We start from the raw sequence: 14,214 nt of genomic DNA, 5'->3' as shown, positions 1-14,214 counted from the left end.
AGTTACGAGACTTCCCTTTTCCAACTATAAGAACCGTATTATAAATGATTAGATAATTCACCTCAGAGCAAGACTTATTTTACAGAACACGTGCATGATGAATTTGAGCTCAACCCTTATACTAATGATCAGCAGCTCCTAGTGCACCCATCGCACACAAGACTCGTGTAAGTGCCACATTGCGGTTGGGGCGCAGAGGGCGTTTACCTGACTGGCTGGCGTTCCGCTCTTTCCACTGCACATTCTTGCATTTGATCTGGTTTTGCCGCTCTTTCCGAAGCCGTTCCAATCTCTGGGCTAAAAGAGAAATATTGCTGCGATAAGTTTGTCAATGAAAGTTTGCTGTAAACAGCGACACAATTAACAACCTTTACGTGAATAACGATGTTTTATGCAGCATGTGTGGGGGAAAAATAGCATAACATTTTAAAGGTGGCACCACTGTAAGGCAAACACCAACAAAAACATGGAAATGAGCTTGATTTATAATTGAAATTAGAGCATATAAAACATTAATAGAGATCATAAAGATAGTATTAACATAGAAGAGAATAATAAAATGTGAAAACTTCTGTGATTAATATGACGTTGCATTGCATAAATCATTAATAACGGTCTTAAAGGAATTTTAATGCACAAATGAAGTGAAGTGAATATTACATTACACGAATAAAATTACTGTTATGAATTACTCTACCGGCATCAAAAATTAAAGATAAATGAACTCAGACTAGACTATTAAAGTTTTAAATATAAAATCCTTTATCTAAAAATCATGAAAATTATAAAATGTCAAAGCTATATAAATTAGCATACTTTTTCTTCCGTGTGCTGAAACGGTTTATAGGTAGTAAAGCAGGTGATTTGTATCCTTGGTAACATTAGTCAAATGTTAAATATGATCTTTTTTAAATCTCACATTTGGACTCCTTTGCCTTGAATATGCGGCATCCACGTTCAAAAGTGGGCTTCATGACATTACCTTGCACTGGATTCTACTACGTTAGCTGAACACGGCATCATTCGATTTTTATAAAGTCAAATTGCTGCACTACATGCATGTATGTATGTGTACGTACATACAAAGATTGTTGTATGATTAATGGCTTCGACAACCAGCTTCAAAGTGCTTTAGGGAAGAGACAAAATGTGAGAGGATGGAGGAGAAAGAACAGAAAGAGAGGTTGTATGAGAACTTGGGGGTGGGTGGACCCCAGCACTGAGTTAAAGCTTAGTTGGGGCGTACAGTGAGAAAGGAGCTGGAACCATGCAGTCCTCTCCCACTTGCCCCTCGTCGTCATTAGATGGGCCATTCCTGTTCCTTGACTCTAAGAGCCGAGAGACTGGGAGAGAGCGGTATACACTACCACATGCGCCTCACTTATTTCCGTATGCAGATACGGATTCTGTGAGGGCAAGGATATCAGGGTCCAAGGAAGGTTGCATCAACTTGGCTACATCACTCCTCTATTGTGTACTCGGCTTCTGAATCGCACATTGAGTTTCTGGAAACACCCTTGTGTTACGTACATATAAGAGGGCTTGCAAAAATCTATTTTGTTTTTTGTATTTATTAAGCTTTTCACACAAAACGCTGTACAAATCATTACAGCACAGTAGAGAAAATGAGCAAAATCGGGACTGAGCACAGGGTGGGCGAGGTGCAGTTAAAAGAATAGTGACTGGGATAGTAGAGAACGAGGGAGAAGAGGAGGATACCAAGGAAGAGAGATAGGAGGAGGAAAGATTATGAAGGGATGTAACAACCATACAAAGAAAGTTACATTTAAGGCAAGAATGAAAACCTACCCAGGAGAGAGAAGATCGAGAAGAAGAAAGTCACAAGGAGGCAGAGAACAAAGAAGGATAGAAGAATTGAAAAGAAGCTAAGAAAGGGCCTAGCCTTATGAATGTTAAAAATGTGTACCAGACAAGAGTAAGGATTTAGGAAGAGAGAAGGAAGGTGGGGGATCTAAGTGAAGACCAGGGTAATGAGCTAAAGAAGAAATAGAAAGAAAAAATGGGGGGGAAGAAATGGTTGAAAGGAGGCAGAAGAGGTGGTAGCTGCAGGAAAGAAAAATAATTCTGTCTTTGAAGAATTTAGAACGAGATACTGATCGGACATCCAAAACTTGATGGCTCAGAGACAAAAGGTTAAAGTAGAATGAATAGAAGGGGAGAAAGAAGAAAAGGATGGGAAAAGTTGGGTATCATCGGCATAGAAGAACAAGTTACTTAACCCATGTAACATTCTTCCAACTTGATGTTCCTCCCACGTATTCCTCATCTTTGATATACGATAGCAGGGTGTGCTGTGCATCTGCTCAATATCCTTCAAAGGCCTCCGTCTCGAGGATGATGTCATCAAAGGTACCTATAGCACACGCAGCGCTGTTGGCTTCAGTTTGTTTTTTCCGCGACAGCTTTAGCTTTGAGAAATACGGCATGCTTCTTCACTTTTGTGCCAACTTTGTTATTTCGAGGAATCTAAATTTCTTTTTCGACACTGACAACCCCGAAGACCGGGTTAAAAAAGTGTCAGGATTGTGGGCCGAAAATGTCTTTGACCGATCCCCATGGAATCTGTTTGTTGTTTCTCGGGCGGACCATAACACCTCAGACTGCTCCAAGTGCCAGTCTGACTGGAAAGGCCTTGAAGGAACGCAAGGGGAAGTTGGAGGTAGGTTGAATCCCTAAATCTTGTACCCTGACCAAGAAACCTTTGACCGATGAGTCGACTTTGTCGTCGGACGCTTCCCCCGAGAGGGTTTCTTGCCCAACCAAAAAGTCCACTCCGGCCGAGTGGAAGGCCTTCATAGCAGAGATGCTCAGAATATTTGAAAAACTAAAGCCTTTAAGCCATGCTCCTACAGCGCCTTCAAAAGAAGCTGGGAAGGAAAGGGCTGGACCTAATTCACACATGCACTCGAGCCCGGGACGAAGGCCCGATTCGCGTTGAGAGCCGTCGAGGCCTTGAAAGAACGAAATGGGAAATTCTACTGTGGGGTAGGTTGGGAGAGCAATGAGGAATACGTGGGGGAAACATCCAGTCGAAAGAACATTACCAGGGGTAAGTAACTTGTTCTTCGAATGGTTTGTGTCCTCCCACGTATTCTTCATCTTTGATAGACTCCCAAAGCAGTATTCGATTTGTTGGAGGGAGTAGAATTTGTATTTTAATGGTTCTCATGAACCGAGTGCAGGACTGCTCTACCGAAGCTACCATCCTGACAGAGGGAAAATTCCAGGCAGTAATGCTTTTTGAACGTATGGATAGTAGACCACGTTGGCGCATCCCAAATATTTTTTATTGGGACACCCCTTTGCAGAGCTGTAGAGGAAGCCATGCCCCTGGTGGAATGGGCCCTTAATCCTTCTGGAGGATCCTTCCCTGCCAACCTGCAGCATTCTGAAATGGCCAGAATGATCCATCTGGACAAGGTCTGCTGAGAGACAGCCTGACCCAGCTTGTGGCCTGTATAGCCAATGAACAGCTGATGATCAATACAGAGTTTTGACATTCGAGATATATAAAAGCTTAAAGCTCTACGAAGCTCCAACCTATGTAATCTCTCCTCCTCCTTGGCAGGATGAGGTGGGCGATAGAAACAAGGTAAGACAATTTTTTGTCCTATGTGGAAATCAGAAATGATCTTGGGTAAAAATGAAGGTTTAACCCTTAGAACAACCCTATCCTTGTGGAAGATAGTGAAGGGTGGCTTAGACTAAAGTGCCGGCAACTCGCTCACTCTACGGGCTGATGTTAGAGCTATCAAAATTGGAACCTGGAACAGAGATGGGGGGGGAGGAAGGTAACACGTTGGTGAGCCCCTTTAGAAATTGTATCACCAGTGGAATTTTGAAGTATGAACAGTCCTCAGACGAGCGCCTCAAGATAGCACAAAAGATAAAACATCTGGTGTTTTACATAGAAAAAGGATCTACATTATTTTCTCTGCACCAGCTGCAGAATGTATTCCAACGGCAATGGTACAAAGACTTTGTTGCTGGCCTTCTGGCCGAAAGCAAAGAACAAGTTACTTACCCCTGGTAACCTTCTTTCGACTGGATGTTCCAACCCACGTATTCCTCATCTTTGACACTTGCTGTCCAGCTTCAGCTGCTTCAGAAACAATTTCCGGCCACCAAAGGCCTCAGTCTCCATCAACAGATCCACTTGAGGGTTTCCCCAAAGGGAGACTATCTCTTGAAGGACTTCCTGAGCTAGTTCCCACTCGTGGGAGACTGCTCTACCTGCTCGGATCATCCGCAGCTGTGTTCTCATCTCCGGCAAGATGAACTGCCGATAGGGAGATTCCTTCTTGTATTGCCGACTACCAGAGCTGCATTGCCTCTCTGCACAGAGGTAGTGACCCTACACCCCCTCTCTCGTTGAGGTAGTACATGGCCACTGTGTTGTCCGTCATTATCAGGACATTCTTTCTCCGTACAGAGGGCAGGATGGCCTTCAACGCTAGGCCGATTGTCCGGAGTTCCAAAAGATGGATATGTAGTTTGGACTCCGATGGAGACCAACAACGGCTGACTGTCAGATCGTTAGTGTGGGCTCCCCACCCCGTGAGTGAGTAGTCTGTTACTACTGTTCTCTCCGGTCATGGTTGCCAAAATTGTTCTTCCTTCAGAATGTGGTCCTCACAGGCCCTCCACAGAAGATCCTGTGCGACTCTGCTTGGAACCTGAAGCAGGTCCGACATCTTTCCTGAACGCTAGGACCAGTGAGTTCTTAGAGCCCATTGAAGGGATCCCATTCTCAGGCAGGCTTCTGGCACCAGAAAAATGCAGTATGCCATGAGGCAGAGCAACCCAAAATAAAATGTAAAATAAATATCGAAGTCCAGGAGACACTGGCCACTTTGAAAGTTGGTGACCATCTGAAGAATGTGTTGAGCCCTCACCTCGGGTGGCGAGTGCTTTCCCAAGGATGTATCCAGAACACCTCAGATGAATTGGAGTTTCTGAGAAGGTGTCATTTGGAACTTCTTGTAATTGAGGGAGAAGCCCAGTCTGTGAAGGGAGTGGCAGATGATGTTGAGATGATCCCAGACTTGTTTGGGTGCCCTGATCAGCCAATCGTCCAGGTAGGGGTAGAAATAAATTCCCCCTCTTCTGAGACTCGCAGCCACCACCCCATCAGTTTGGTGAAAACCCTTGGGGGGAGGTCAGCCTGAATGGCAGAACTCAAAATTGATGATGAGAACCGCCAACCTCAGGTATTTTCTGTGCTTGAGATGGATTGGCACAGGAAAATACGCATGCTGAAGGTCCAATGACACCAACCAATCGTGGAGTTGGGGGGCATGAAGGATCTGAGAAAGCATGACCATCTTGAACATGTCCTTCCTGAGGAACTTGTTCAAGTATCTCAAGTCCAAGACGGGTCTCAGTCCTCCGTCCTTCTTGGGCATTTTGAAATAAGGGGAATACCATCCCTTGTTCCTCTCCGCTACAGGCACTGGTTATATAGTGCCTTTCTCTAGCAGTGTTAAAATCTCCTGCACAAGGAGCAGATCCAGAATCCTCCAAGAGTGGTTCCCCAGAGGATTGTTCTGAGGTCTTGTATAAAAGGAAGGCAGTAACCGTGGGCTATGGTTTCCAAGGCCCAAGAGTCTGAATTAATGTCTCGCCATTCTACTAGATGCTGAGACAGTCTGCACCCCCCACTTGTGAACTGTGAGAAGACCTCAGAGGTTTTGAGACGGCTGATGCAGCAGCAGATGTTAAAGAAGCTGCTGCTTGAGCTGGCTTTGCACCCCTTCCTCGTCCACCATGAGGAAATCTTCTTTGGCCCCTTTGGCCATTCCTCTCGCCCTTCCAAATGAGGAGTAGTAGCAAAAAGATGTACCCCTCCAAGGTTGTCCACTAGGTCAAAACGGCTGAGCTTGTCTAATAGCAGTGCCTAAAGATTTGGCTGCCGCCTTCGAGGTCTGCAACTTCTCAAGACTCTGGTCATCCTTGTTGCCAAAAAGGTGAGACCTGTCAAAGGGCATGCCAAGAAGTCTGGACTGCACATCCGGTGCAAAACCAGACTTCTGCAACCACGCAAACCTGTGCATAACTGTGCTGGTGGCCATGGCTCTACAGATACTGTCAGCAGAATCAAAACCTGACTGAAGAAACTCCCGTATGGCTTCTTTGCCGTCTCCAACTATGGCTAAGCACCACTCTCTTTCATCCCCCTCGGGAATGTGCTATGCCGCCATGGAAATGCAGTCCCATAGAGTCAACCTACATTTTCCGAGGGCACATGTGGAGTTTGCCACTCAAATTTGCCTACTCCCTTCGGAAAATACCTTCCTTGCCCATCCATCTACTTGTTTGTCGTCCCTATCTGGAGGGATGGTAGTGTAAGCCGCTTGCTTAGATGTTGCAGTAGCTAGCTGCACCACCAGACTCTCTGGAGTGGGGTGTTTCGACAGGTAGACGGGGTCACTACTGGAAGGGCGGTACTTCTTGGTCAAGTACTTATTTACAGCCGTAGTTTCCAGTGTTTCCCAATTCGTCACCACCCTTTTCTGCAAAGCAACATGAAATGGTAATATGGGTTCTGACTGTGGACCCTTCGCTAAGATATCTGTTAGATCATCTTGTTCAAATGGCAATGGAGATCTAATCCACCCCATGTAGTCCACTACCTTAGATAGGAGTTGTCTGTAGGACACATCTGCATGCTCCCTGAGCCTCTGGTCTCACAAACTCAACTCAGGTAAGGGGAGGTATCCACCCCACTCGGTAGGTTGTCAGAGGCCCCTCAACCTTCACTACTCTGCAATAAAACTCTCAGGTATATTTGCCGTACCAAATCGGAGGCCAAATGGAGCCTCTTCATCCGACTGCTCATTCTCTTCATAAATGGAAGAAAGACTTAGAACAGTCTTTCCTGGGTAGTGGTACATATGCTTTCTCAGGAATGAGGGATTTTTAAATAATGGGTTCGATGCTGGAAGAGTCATCAAAGCTTTCTTCAATGGCGTAGATTTTACTGGGGCGCTCAGCATCTATGGCATAGCTGGCAATGATGTCGACATTGAGGGTTTGGCTGGCGTCGAAGGTGCCGCCGGTGTAGATGGCGTTGACGACCTCGACTTCTGCTTCCGGCTCGAATGATCCTTCAGTGAGACCGAGGCTTCGACAGCTCTCAAGGCAGATCGGGCCTTCGTCCCGGGCTCGAGGACTTAGGTCAAGCCCTTTCCTTACCAGCTTTTTTCTAAGGCGCGCCAGGGGCATGGCTTGGAGGTTTTTGTTTTTTCAAATATTCTGAGCACCTCTGCTCTGAAGGCCTCCCACTCTACTGGAGTGGACTTTTTGGTTGGGCAAGAAACACCTTCAGGGGAAGCGTCCGACGACAAAGTCGACCTATGGTGCCTTCTCTTCGACTTCTTCGAGGACAAAGCAGAGTGGTGGGGGAGCCACTCCCCGATCTCAACCGCTTGGCCTTCTTCCTCCGAGGAGTCACCTCTCACTCGTCCGTTGAAGGTTTCTTGGTCGGGGTAGGAGATTTAGGGATTCAACCTACCTCAACTTCCCCTTACGTTCCTTCAAGGCCTTTCCAGTCAGAGTGGCGCTTGGAGCAGTCTTAGTTATTATGGTCCGCCCCAAGGCACCACAAACAGATTTGATGGGGATCGGTCAAAGACATTTTTGACCCACAATCCATACTCTTTTTGAATCCGGTCTTCGGGGTGTCGATGTCGATGAAGAAGCCATTTTGATTTCTCGAAATAACAGTCATCACAAAAGTGAAGAAGCACGCCGTATTTCTCAAAGCTAAAGCTGTCATGGAAAAACAGAACTGAAGCCAACGGATGCTGCGCGTACTATATATGCCTTCAATTACATCATCCTCGAGATGGAGGCCTTCGAGTCGGCGCCATCGACGCACAGCACCCTCTGGCAAATTTTTTTGTTTGTTGCTGAAGCTGGATATCACATCAAAGATGGGGAAAACGTGGGAGGACACAAGTCATTCGTAGTGGTGAGACAACACAAAGGAAGAAATCATTGAAGCAAGAGAGAACATGTAAAGAGAAAAAAGAAAAAAAGGACCCAAGACCGTTCCTCCAGGAACACCATGCAGGAGAGGCAAAGTAGGACAGATCCAGAGAGCTCAAATGAAGAAAGGCTGGAAAGAAGCAAAGAGTAATCGACAGTGTCGAAAGCAGCAGATAAATCAAGAAGAATTAATAAAGAATAGTGTTTCGAGTAATGTGCACAAAGAAGAGAATCGCAAATAGAGTAGTGCAGTCTCAGTTGAACAGTGAGAACGAAAACCAGAATGGAAATGACGAAGAATGAGTTAGACGAAATGAAGGGAGAAACTGGAGAATAAACAAGATACTCCAGAAGCTTCGAAAGATAAGGAGGAAGAGATTTAGACCTAAAAGGTAGAGGGAAGAGAAGATATAGAAAAGGCTTTTTTAGGATAGGAAGAATGGTTGCATGCTTAAAAGAAGAAGTAAAGGTAGAGGAGAGTAAAGAAATGCTAAAAGAGAGAAGTGAGATAAGACAACCAAAAAGTACAGACCTTTGGAATGATGGGAGGAATAGATTGCGAAGGGGCAGAGGTAGAGGGGCTCTGGCCAAAAATAGCACAGTATCAGAAATAGAGAGTGGAAGAAAAGAAGACAAAACAGTAGATTGAGGAGAGACAGGAGGATTCGGAGATGAATGAACAATAGCAGAACGGAGAAGAGTAACCTTCGAGGAAAAGTAAGAGGCAAGATCAGAAGACGAAGGGGGAGAGATGAGAGTACAGTCAGGTGAAGGAGGAGAAAGTCTGGTGCATGTAATTAATTTCTCAAAATCAAAATCAAATCAAAATTAAAGTATACTAGCCAAAGTCTGGAAAAGGCAGCATGGGCTAGATAAGAGTAAAGAAGATCTGAATAATAGGAGTGCTTAGCCATCATCATGGGAGTGAAAAGTAGATTGTGAAAAAGACTAAGAGCTTGAGTGCGACTTGTGCCACCGACATTACAAGAAGAGTGTGGCGCATGAAACGAAGTTGTGGCATAAACCATGGTTGTGAAGATTTACGAGTAAGTGAGAAAGAGGAAGCTGGTTAAAGAATATCAAGGGAATAAAAGAAGGAGCATAATTGGCAGTAAGAGTTCCAAAAGTAGAATGAGAAGGAAGACAGGAGGCACAAGACAAATAAAGGGGTGTTGAAGGCACGAAAGTCACAGCAACAACAGGTGAGATGAGAAGAAGCATGAGACATCGAAAAGAAGTTATGATCAGAAGAATAAACAGGAAACGCATAGACCGCAGGGGTCAATAGAAAGGAAGATAAAAAAAATAAAGATGGGAATCAGAAATGTGAGAGGGAGGGGCAGAAAGAGAAAGATAATAAGTATCAAGAATAGAGAGTAAAGGAACAGACGAATGAGTGGAGGAGAGATGTAGATTAAAACCTCCCAAGAGAATTAGAGGAATAGGAGAACGAAGAAGAACAGAAAGAAGAGAATCAAGAACATCACAAAAGGAATTGATAGGACCAACAGGACGGTAGATCAACAGCAAGTCAATGAATGAGGTTTCAAGGCAGTCATAAAAGAATACTCAAAAGAAGAGAAATCATGGCGAGAGGAAGGAGAGTGGCCAGGAGTGAAGGATGACCGATAAAGAATACTGAATGCCCCCCACAACCGAAGGGCTGTGGGGTATTCAAGAATCAGTCTTTTCTAAAGGGGAAATCCAGGCTTCGCAAAGCAAATGAAGATTAAGTTGTAAAAAAAGGTTATTGAGGACTACTAGCCCACCGGCATTGTAAAGGAGAAGTATAAAGGTTGAATACTATTTGCATGGTAGGAACAAGTTGCTTACCTGTAACTCCTGTTCTCCAGCATTGGTATCTTTCATAGATTGTCAGGCTGGGAATCTTCAGTAAAATAGAGCAATTTAAATCAAACAGAAATTTCAGTCACTTTAGTCGTCCTTTTGTGTCAGACTACCCATAGCTAATGGGAAACACTGCCTTAGCTCCTCCGCTATCGGCCATCTACAGATTTGGCGAGAGCATGCGAGTGGCAGTAAGAGCCAAACGACGAGCCACGAGGGATCAGAGGGGGGGTTGCAAGTGAATCTATGAAAGATACCAATGCTGGAGAACAGGAGTTACAGGTAAGTAACTTGTTCCTTCTCCAGCAATAGATTACAAAGCAGTAAAAATAAATAATACACAGGGGTGGTGGAGCTCCCTGTATCACTTACCACAGGAAACTTAAGAAGTTATGCGAACAGGTTTCGTCGAACTGCGTGGCCGACTCTAGACTCATTGGCGGAATCCCTGTCGATGCAGTAGAATCTGATGAATGTGTGCACCAATCTCCAGGAGGCTGCGCGGCAGATGTCTGGCAGTGGGATCCCAGAGAGAAATGGGTGTCCAGTCATAATTTCGAAAACATAATTTCGAAAGTCAAAAAAGTCGAATCAAAAATGTCGAAAAAAAAAATGTCGAATTGTTTTTTTTTTCGATATTTTTTTTTGGGCTCTAGTTTCTGTGAAAAAAATAGGTAAAAATAAAAAAAAGGGGGGTTGGGGGGGAACCCCCCCATTTCGAAAAAAAAACGTCATTAAAAAAAAATTCGACTTTTTTTTCGACTTTTTTTTTCGACTTTTTGACTTTCGAATATTTTGTATTCGAAATTATGTCTATGAACCGAGAAATGCAGTGGGCTTGGCCACTGCTCTAATGAAATGCGCCCGGAGTGAGCCAGGGAGCGGTCTGCCCGCCTGCTGGTGGCAGAATGAGATGCAGGCCGCAATCCATCCATCAATCGAAGATTTGTAGACAGCCTTGCCGGGCCCCATTGGTCCAATTGCGACAAACAGTTGATCCATTCAACGGAACAACTTTGAGCAGGCCACATAGTACTTGATGGCACGCACCACATCCATCATGTGCAGGGTGCCCTCCGCCAGAGATGCGGGGGAGCCAAAGAAGAATGGCAACACCACCTGCTGGTTAAAGTGGAAGGATGAAGGTACCTTAGGTATGAACTTTGGATTAGTTCGCAATACAGCCTTGTCCTTGTGGGACGTCAAATAAGGTGGTTTTTAAGAAAATGCCTGTATCTCCCCTACTCGTCTCACCGAAGTAACTGCCACCAAAAACACTATCTTCCACGACAGGTGCTTGATGGACACCTGGTGCATGGGCTCAAAAGGGGGTCTCAAGCCTTGTGAGCAGTGCAGAGAGTTCCCAGGCTGTTGCGAGGCGGCAGACTGGAGGGAATGAAGGAAACGGTGCTTGTAGGGATTCTTTCACTAGCTGATGAGACCAGAGGGAAGGCCTTCCCGAGGACCAGCAGCATCTGGAGATTGCGGGCAGGTGCACTCTAACGGAGGAGTGCGTCAAACCGGGCTCCGCCAGAGACAAGAGATACAGCAGCCGTTCCTCGGGTCTGATGGTCTGGGGATGCAGGTGATAGTTCTTGCACCACACCTGGAAACGCTTCCACTTGCTATTGTAGCATTTCAGAGTGGCCAGAGATATTGCCTTAGGCAGCACCTCCTGGCAAGCCTGTGGGAGGGAAAGGGCTCCGAATTGTAGGAACACAGAAGCCAGGCAGTCAGATTGAGAGAGGCCGGGTCGTGGTGCAGAACCGTTCTCTGGTTCCTGGACAAGAGCAACTGGTGCAGCGGGAGGCTGATTTGAGCGGTCACCAAAAGAGCCAGGAGTTCCGAGTACCAATACTGTCTCGGCCACACAGGGGCCACTAATATCAGTCTGCACCGATACTGTTTGAAAGTGTGTAGGACACGCGGCACAAGAGGAATTGGGGGAAATGCACTGAGATTTCCCCTCCCATGGCAACGCAAAGGCATCCCCAAACTGTCTGGGTGGGGAAACCAGCTGTCAAAGGTCTTGCAGCAGCTGTTGTTGCATGTGGCAAACCGGTCGAACTCTGGGGTGCCCTACTCCTGACACAGGTGCAGCTGGTCTTCGTGCAACGCCCATTCATGACAAGAGCGCAACTCCTGTGAGTCCACCAGAGTGTTGTGGATCCCCGGTAGATGGAGGGGAATAAGAAACATGTTCTGTTGCAGGGCCCAATGCCAGAGCGCTTGGGCCTCCTTGGAAAGCTGTGGGGACTTGGTCCCCCCCTTGCTTGCAGATGTAAAACATAGACGTTGTGTTATCTGTGTAAATCCAAACCACTCCCCACCACCACCCTCCTCCCGGCCCCCCCAAAGCAGGGGGGTAAAGACTTCAGTGCCCAGGTTAATGTGCTGGATCTTCTCTGTTTCTGACTACAAACCCCTCGTGTGCTGGTCTTGCCAGTGGGCTTCCCAGCCCTCCATGTAAGCGTCCGTAGTGACAGTGATTAGATGGTCCAGGAGCCTGAAGGGGGCACCTTGCAGGATGTGTTCTCACTGACCACCAGAGCTGCTTCCTGAAGGCTGGAGTCAACGTAATGCAGTCTTGCCAGGAGCCTGAAACTTGTACCTCTCTGGCATCCAAGAATTCTTGCACTGGTCTCATGCGCAGTCTGCAGTTGGTGAGCAGTGGGTTGCATGAAGACATGCCCAGCAGAGACCTGTAGCTGCAAACTGTGGTCAACCGGGTCTTGCAGAGACAGTGCACCTTCTGCAGAAGGGCCTTCACTCTCTCGTCCGAGGGCCTAGCTCTGCAAGTGCTGGTGTCTAGCAGGGCCCCGAAGGTAAAGCGCCCTCCAAGAGGAGGCCAGCTGCGACTTTGGGAAGTTGATGGAGAACCCCACTTGTTGAAGACATTGGATCGTGATGGCGGTGTTGGAATCCGCAAGAGGGTAGGATGGGCCTCCAATTAACCAGTCTAAGTAGGAGTAGATGTGGACTCCTCTCCGCCACAGGGCCCACCACAGGTGCAAGGCATTTGATGAACACCCAAGGGGCGGATCTGAGCCCAAAGGGAAGAGCCTTGAACTGATAGTGCACTCCTTCCACCACAAAACAAAGGTAGTGCTGGTGTGAAGAGCGAATAGGAAAGTGAAAGTATGCGTCTTCGAGATCGAGGGATGCCAGGAAATCCCACTGCTGCAGCTGGGAAAGTACTTGTTGCAATGTTACCATACGAAAGGTTTGTGCCTTTAGAAACTTGTTGAGCACCCTTAGGTCTATTATGGGTCTCCAACCCCCTGGTTTGTTCAGCAAGCCCTTTTTTCTTACAAGGAAGTAGCAGGAATACTTCTGCAGCTTGTTCCTGGGGACCTTTTCCACAGCGCCCTTTCGTAGCAGAGACTGCACTGGACCAGAAGGAGCTACAATCTTTCTGGTCTGCGTACCGGAGGAACGTATGGAGGGTACTTTATGAACTCCAGTGAGTGCCCCTTATGGAGGAGGGACAGCACCCATTTGTCGGATGTGACTTGAGCCCATTCGTTGACAAAGTTTGATAGACGACCCCCCCCCCCCCACTGGAGTGCTGAAGTGGGAGGCTCCGGCTCTCAGCTGGTCATGCTTGCTTGCCGACTGGCCCCTAGGCTGGGAGGAGCCTCGGCATCGCTGAGAACCCCTGTAGGATTTGGGGTAGCTTTCTGTACTGATCCCCTGGTGAATAAGGGCTCTTGTAGGACGAGGACGACTGGTACGTACTGCGGTTGTCCTGCAAAGTTCTGTTATAACGCCCTTTCCCTGAATGAAAGGACTGGAGCCTGTGTTGTAATGTGCCCTGGGAGCGGGCAGTTTCAGTGTCTGTCTTTATGGCCTGCAGGGCCTCATCCACATTTTTCCCCAAACAAGGCTGGGCCATCGAAGGGCATGTCTGTAACCCGGGATTGGACATCTGGTCGAAAGTCTGTGCCTTGAGCCAACCTTGTCGATGTAGGACCACTCCATTACACATCTGGCGATAGCCATCGACGTAGAGGCAGTGATGGCATGGTCAGATACAATCTCACCGTAATGGAGAATGTCCAGTGCCATTTCTTTTACTCAGGCAAGAATTCCAACAGGGGCCCCAACTTGTACCATATCTCGCGATCATAGCGGGCGAGTATGGCCCTAGCGTTCGCCTCCTTGATAGTTGTGGCAACTGTTGTGATGATTCTCTTGCCGAAGGCGCCAAGACGCTTGCCCTCCTTGTCCTGGGGCAGTGAGCAGGAGGCAGATGGGTTGGCCGACCTCTTCCTGACCGCCGCAGAAATGATGGGGGGTGGGCTGTGCGCGGAGACAGGCAGCAACCGTTTCTGGAGCCCTGTCATTTTTGTTGAA

General features: G+C 47.0%; 1 protein-coding gene across 9 annotated transcripts in view; it reads right to left on the bottom strand.

The window, feature by feature from the left end:
• MAPKAP1 (MAPK associated protein 1) overlaps positions 1-14,214 on the bottom strand; it is a 1,504,770-nt gene that overhangs the window by 1,197,782 nt on the left and 292,774 nt on the right. For all 9 annotated transcript variants that reach the window (XM_069609401.1, XM_069609405.1, XM_069609406.1 and 6 more), the window contains exon 5: positions 208-297. In XM_069609401.1, coding sequence (XP_069465502.1) covers positions 208-297 — 90 coding nt within the window. The remainder of the gene's footprint in view (positions 1-207; positions 298-14,214) is intronic.

The sequence above is a fragment of the Ambystoma mexicanum genome, chromosome 8 (assembly GCF_040938575.1).
Source record: "Ambystoma mexicanum isolate Mex_15411 chromosome 8, UKY_AmexF1_1, whole genome shotgun sequence".
NCBI classification, from domain to species: domain Eukaryota; kingdom Metazoa; phylum Chordata; class Amphibia; order Caudata; family Ambystomatidae; genus Ambystoma; species Ambystoma mexicanum.
Note: the sequence above shows the minus strand (reverse complement) of the source record. Positions and strands in the feature narration are given on the sequence as shown.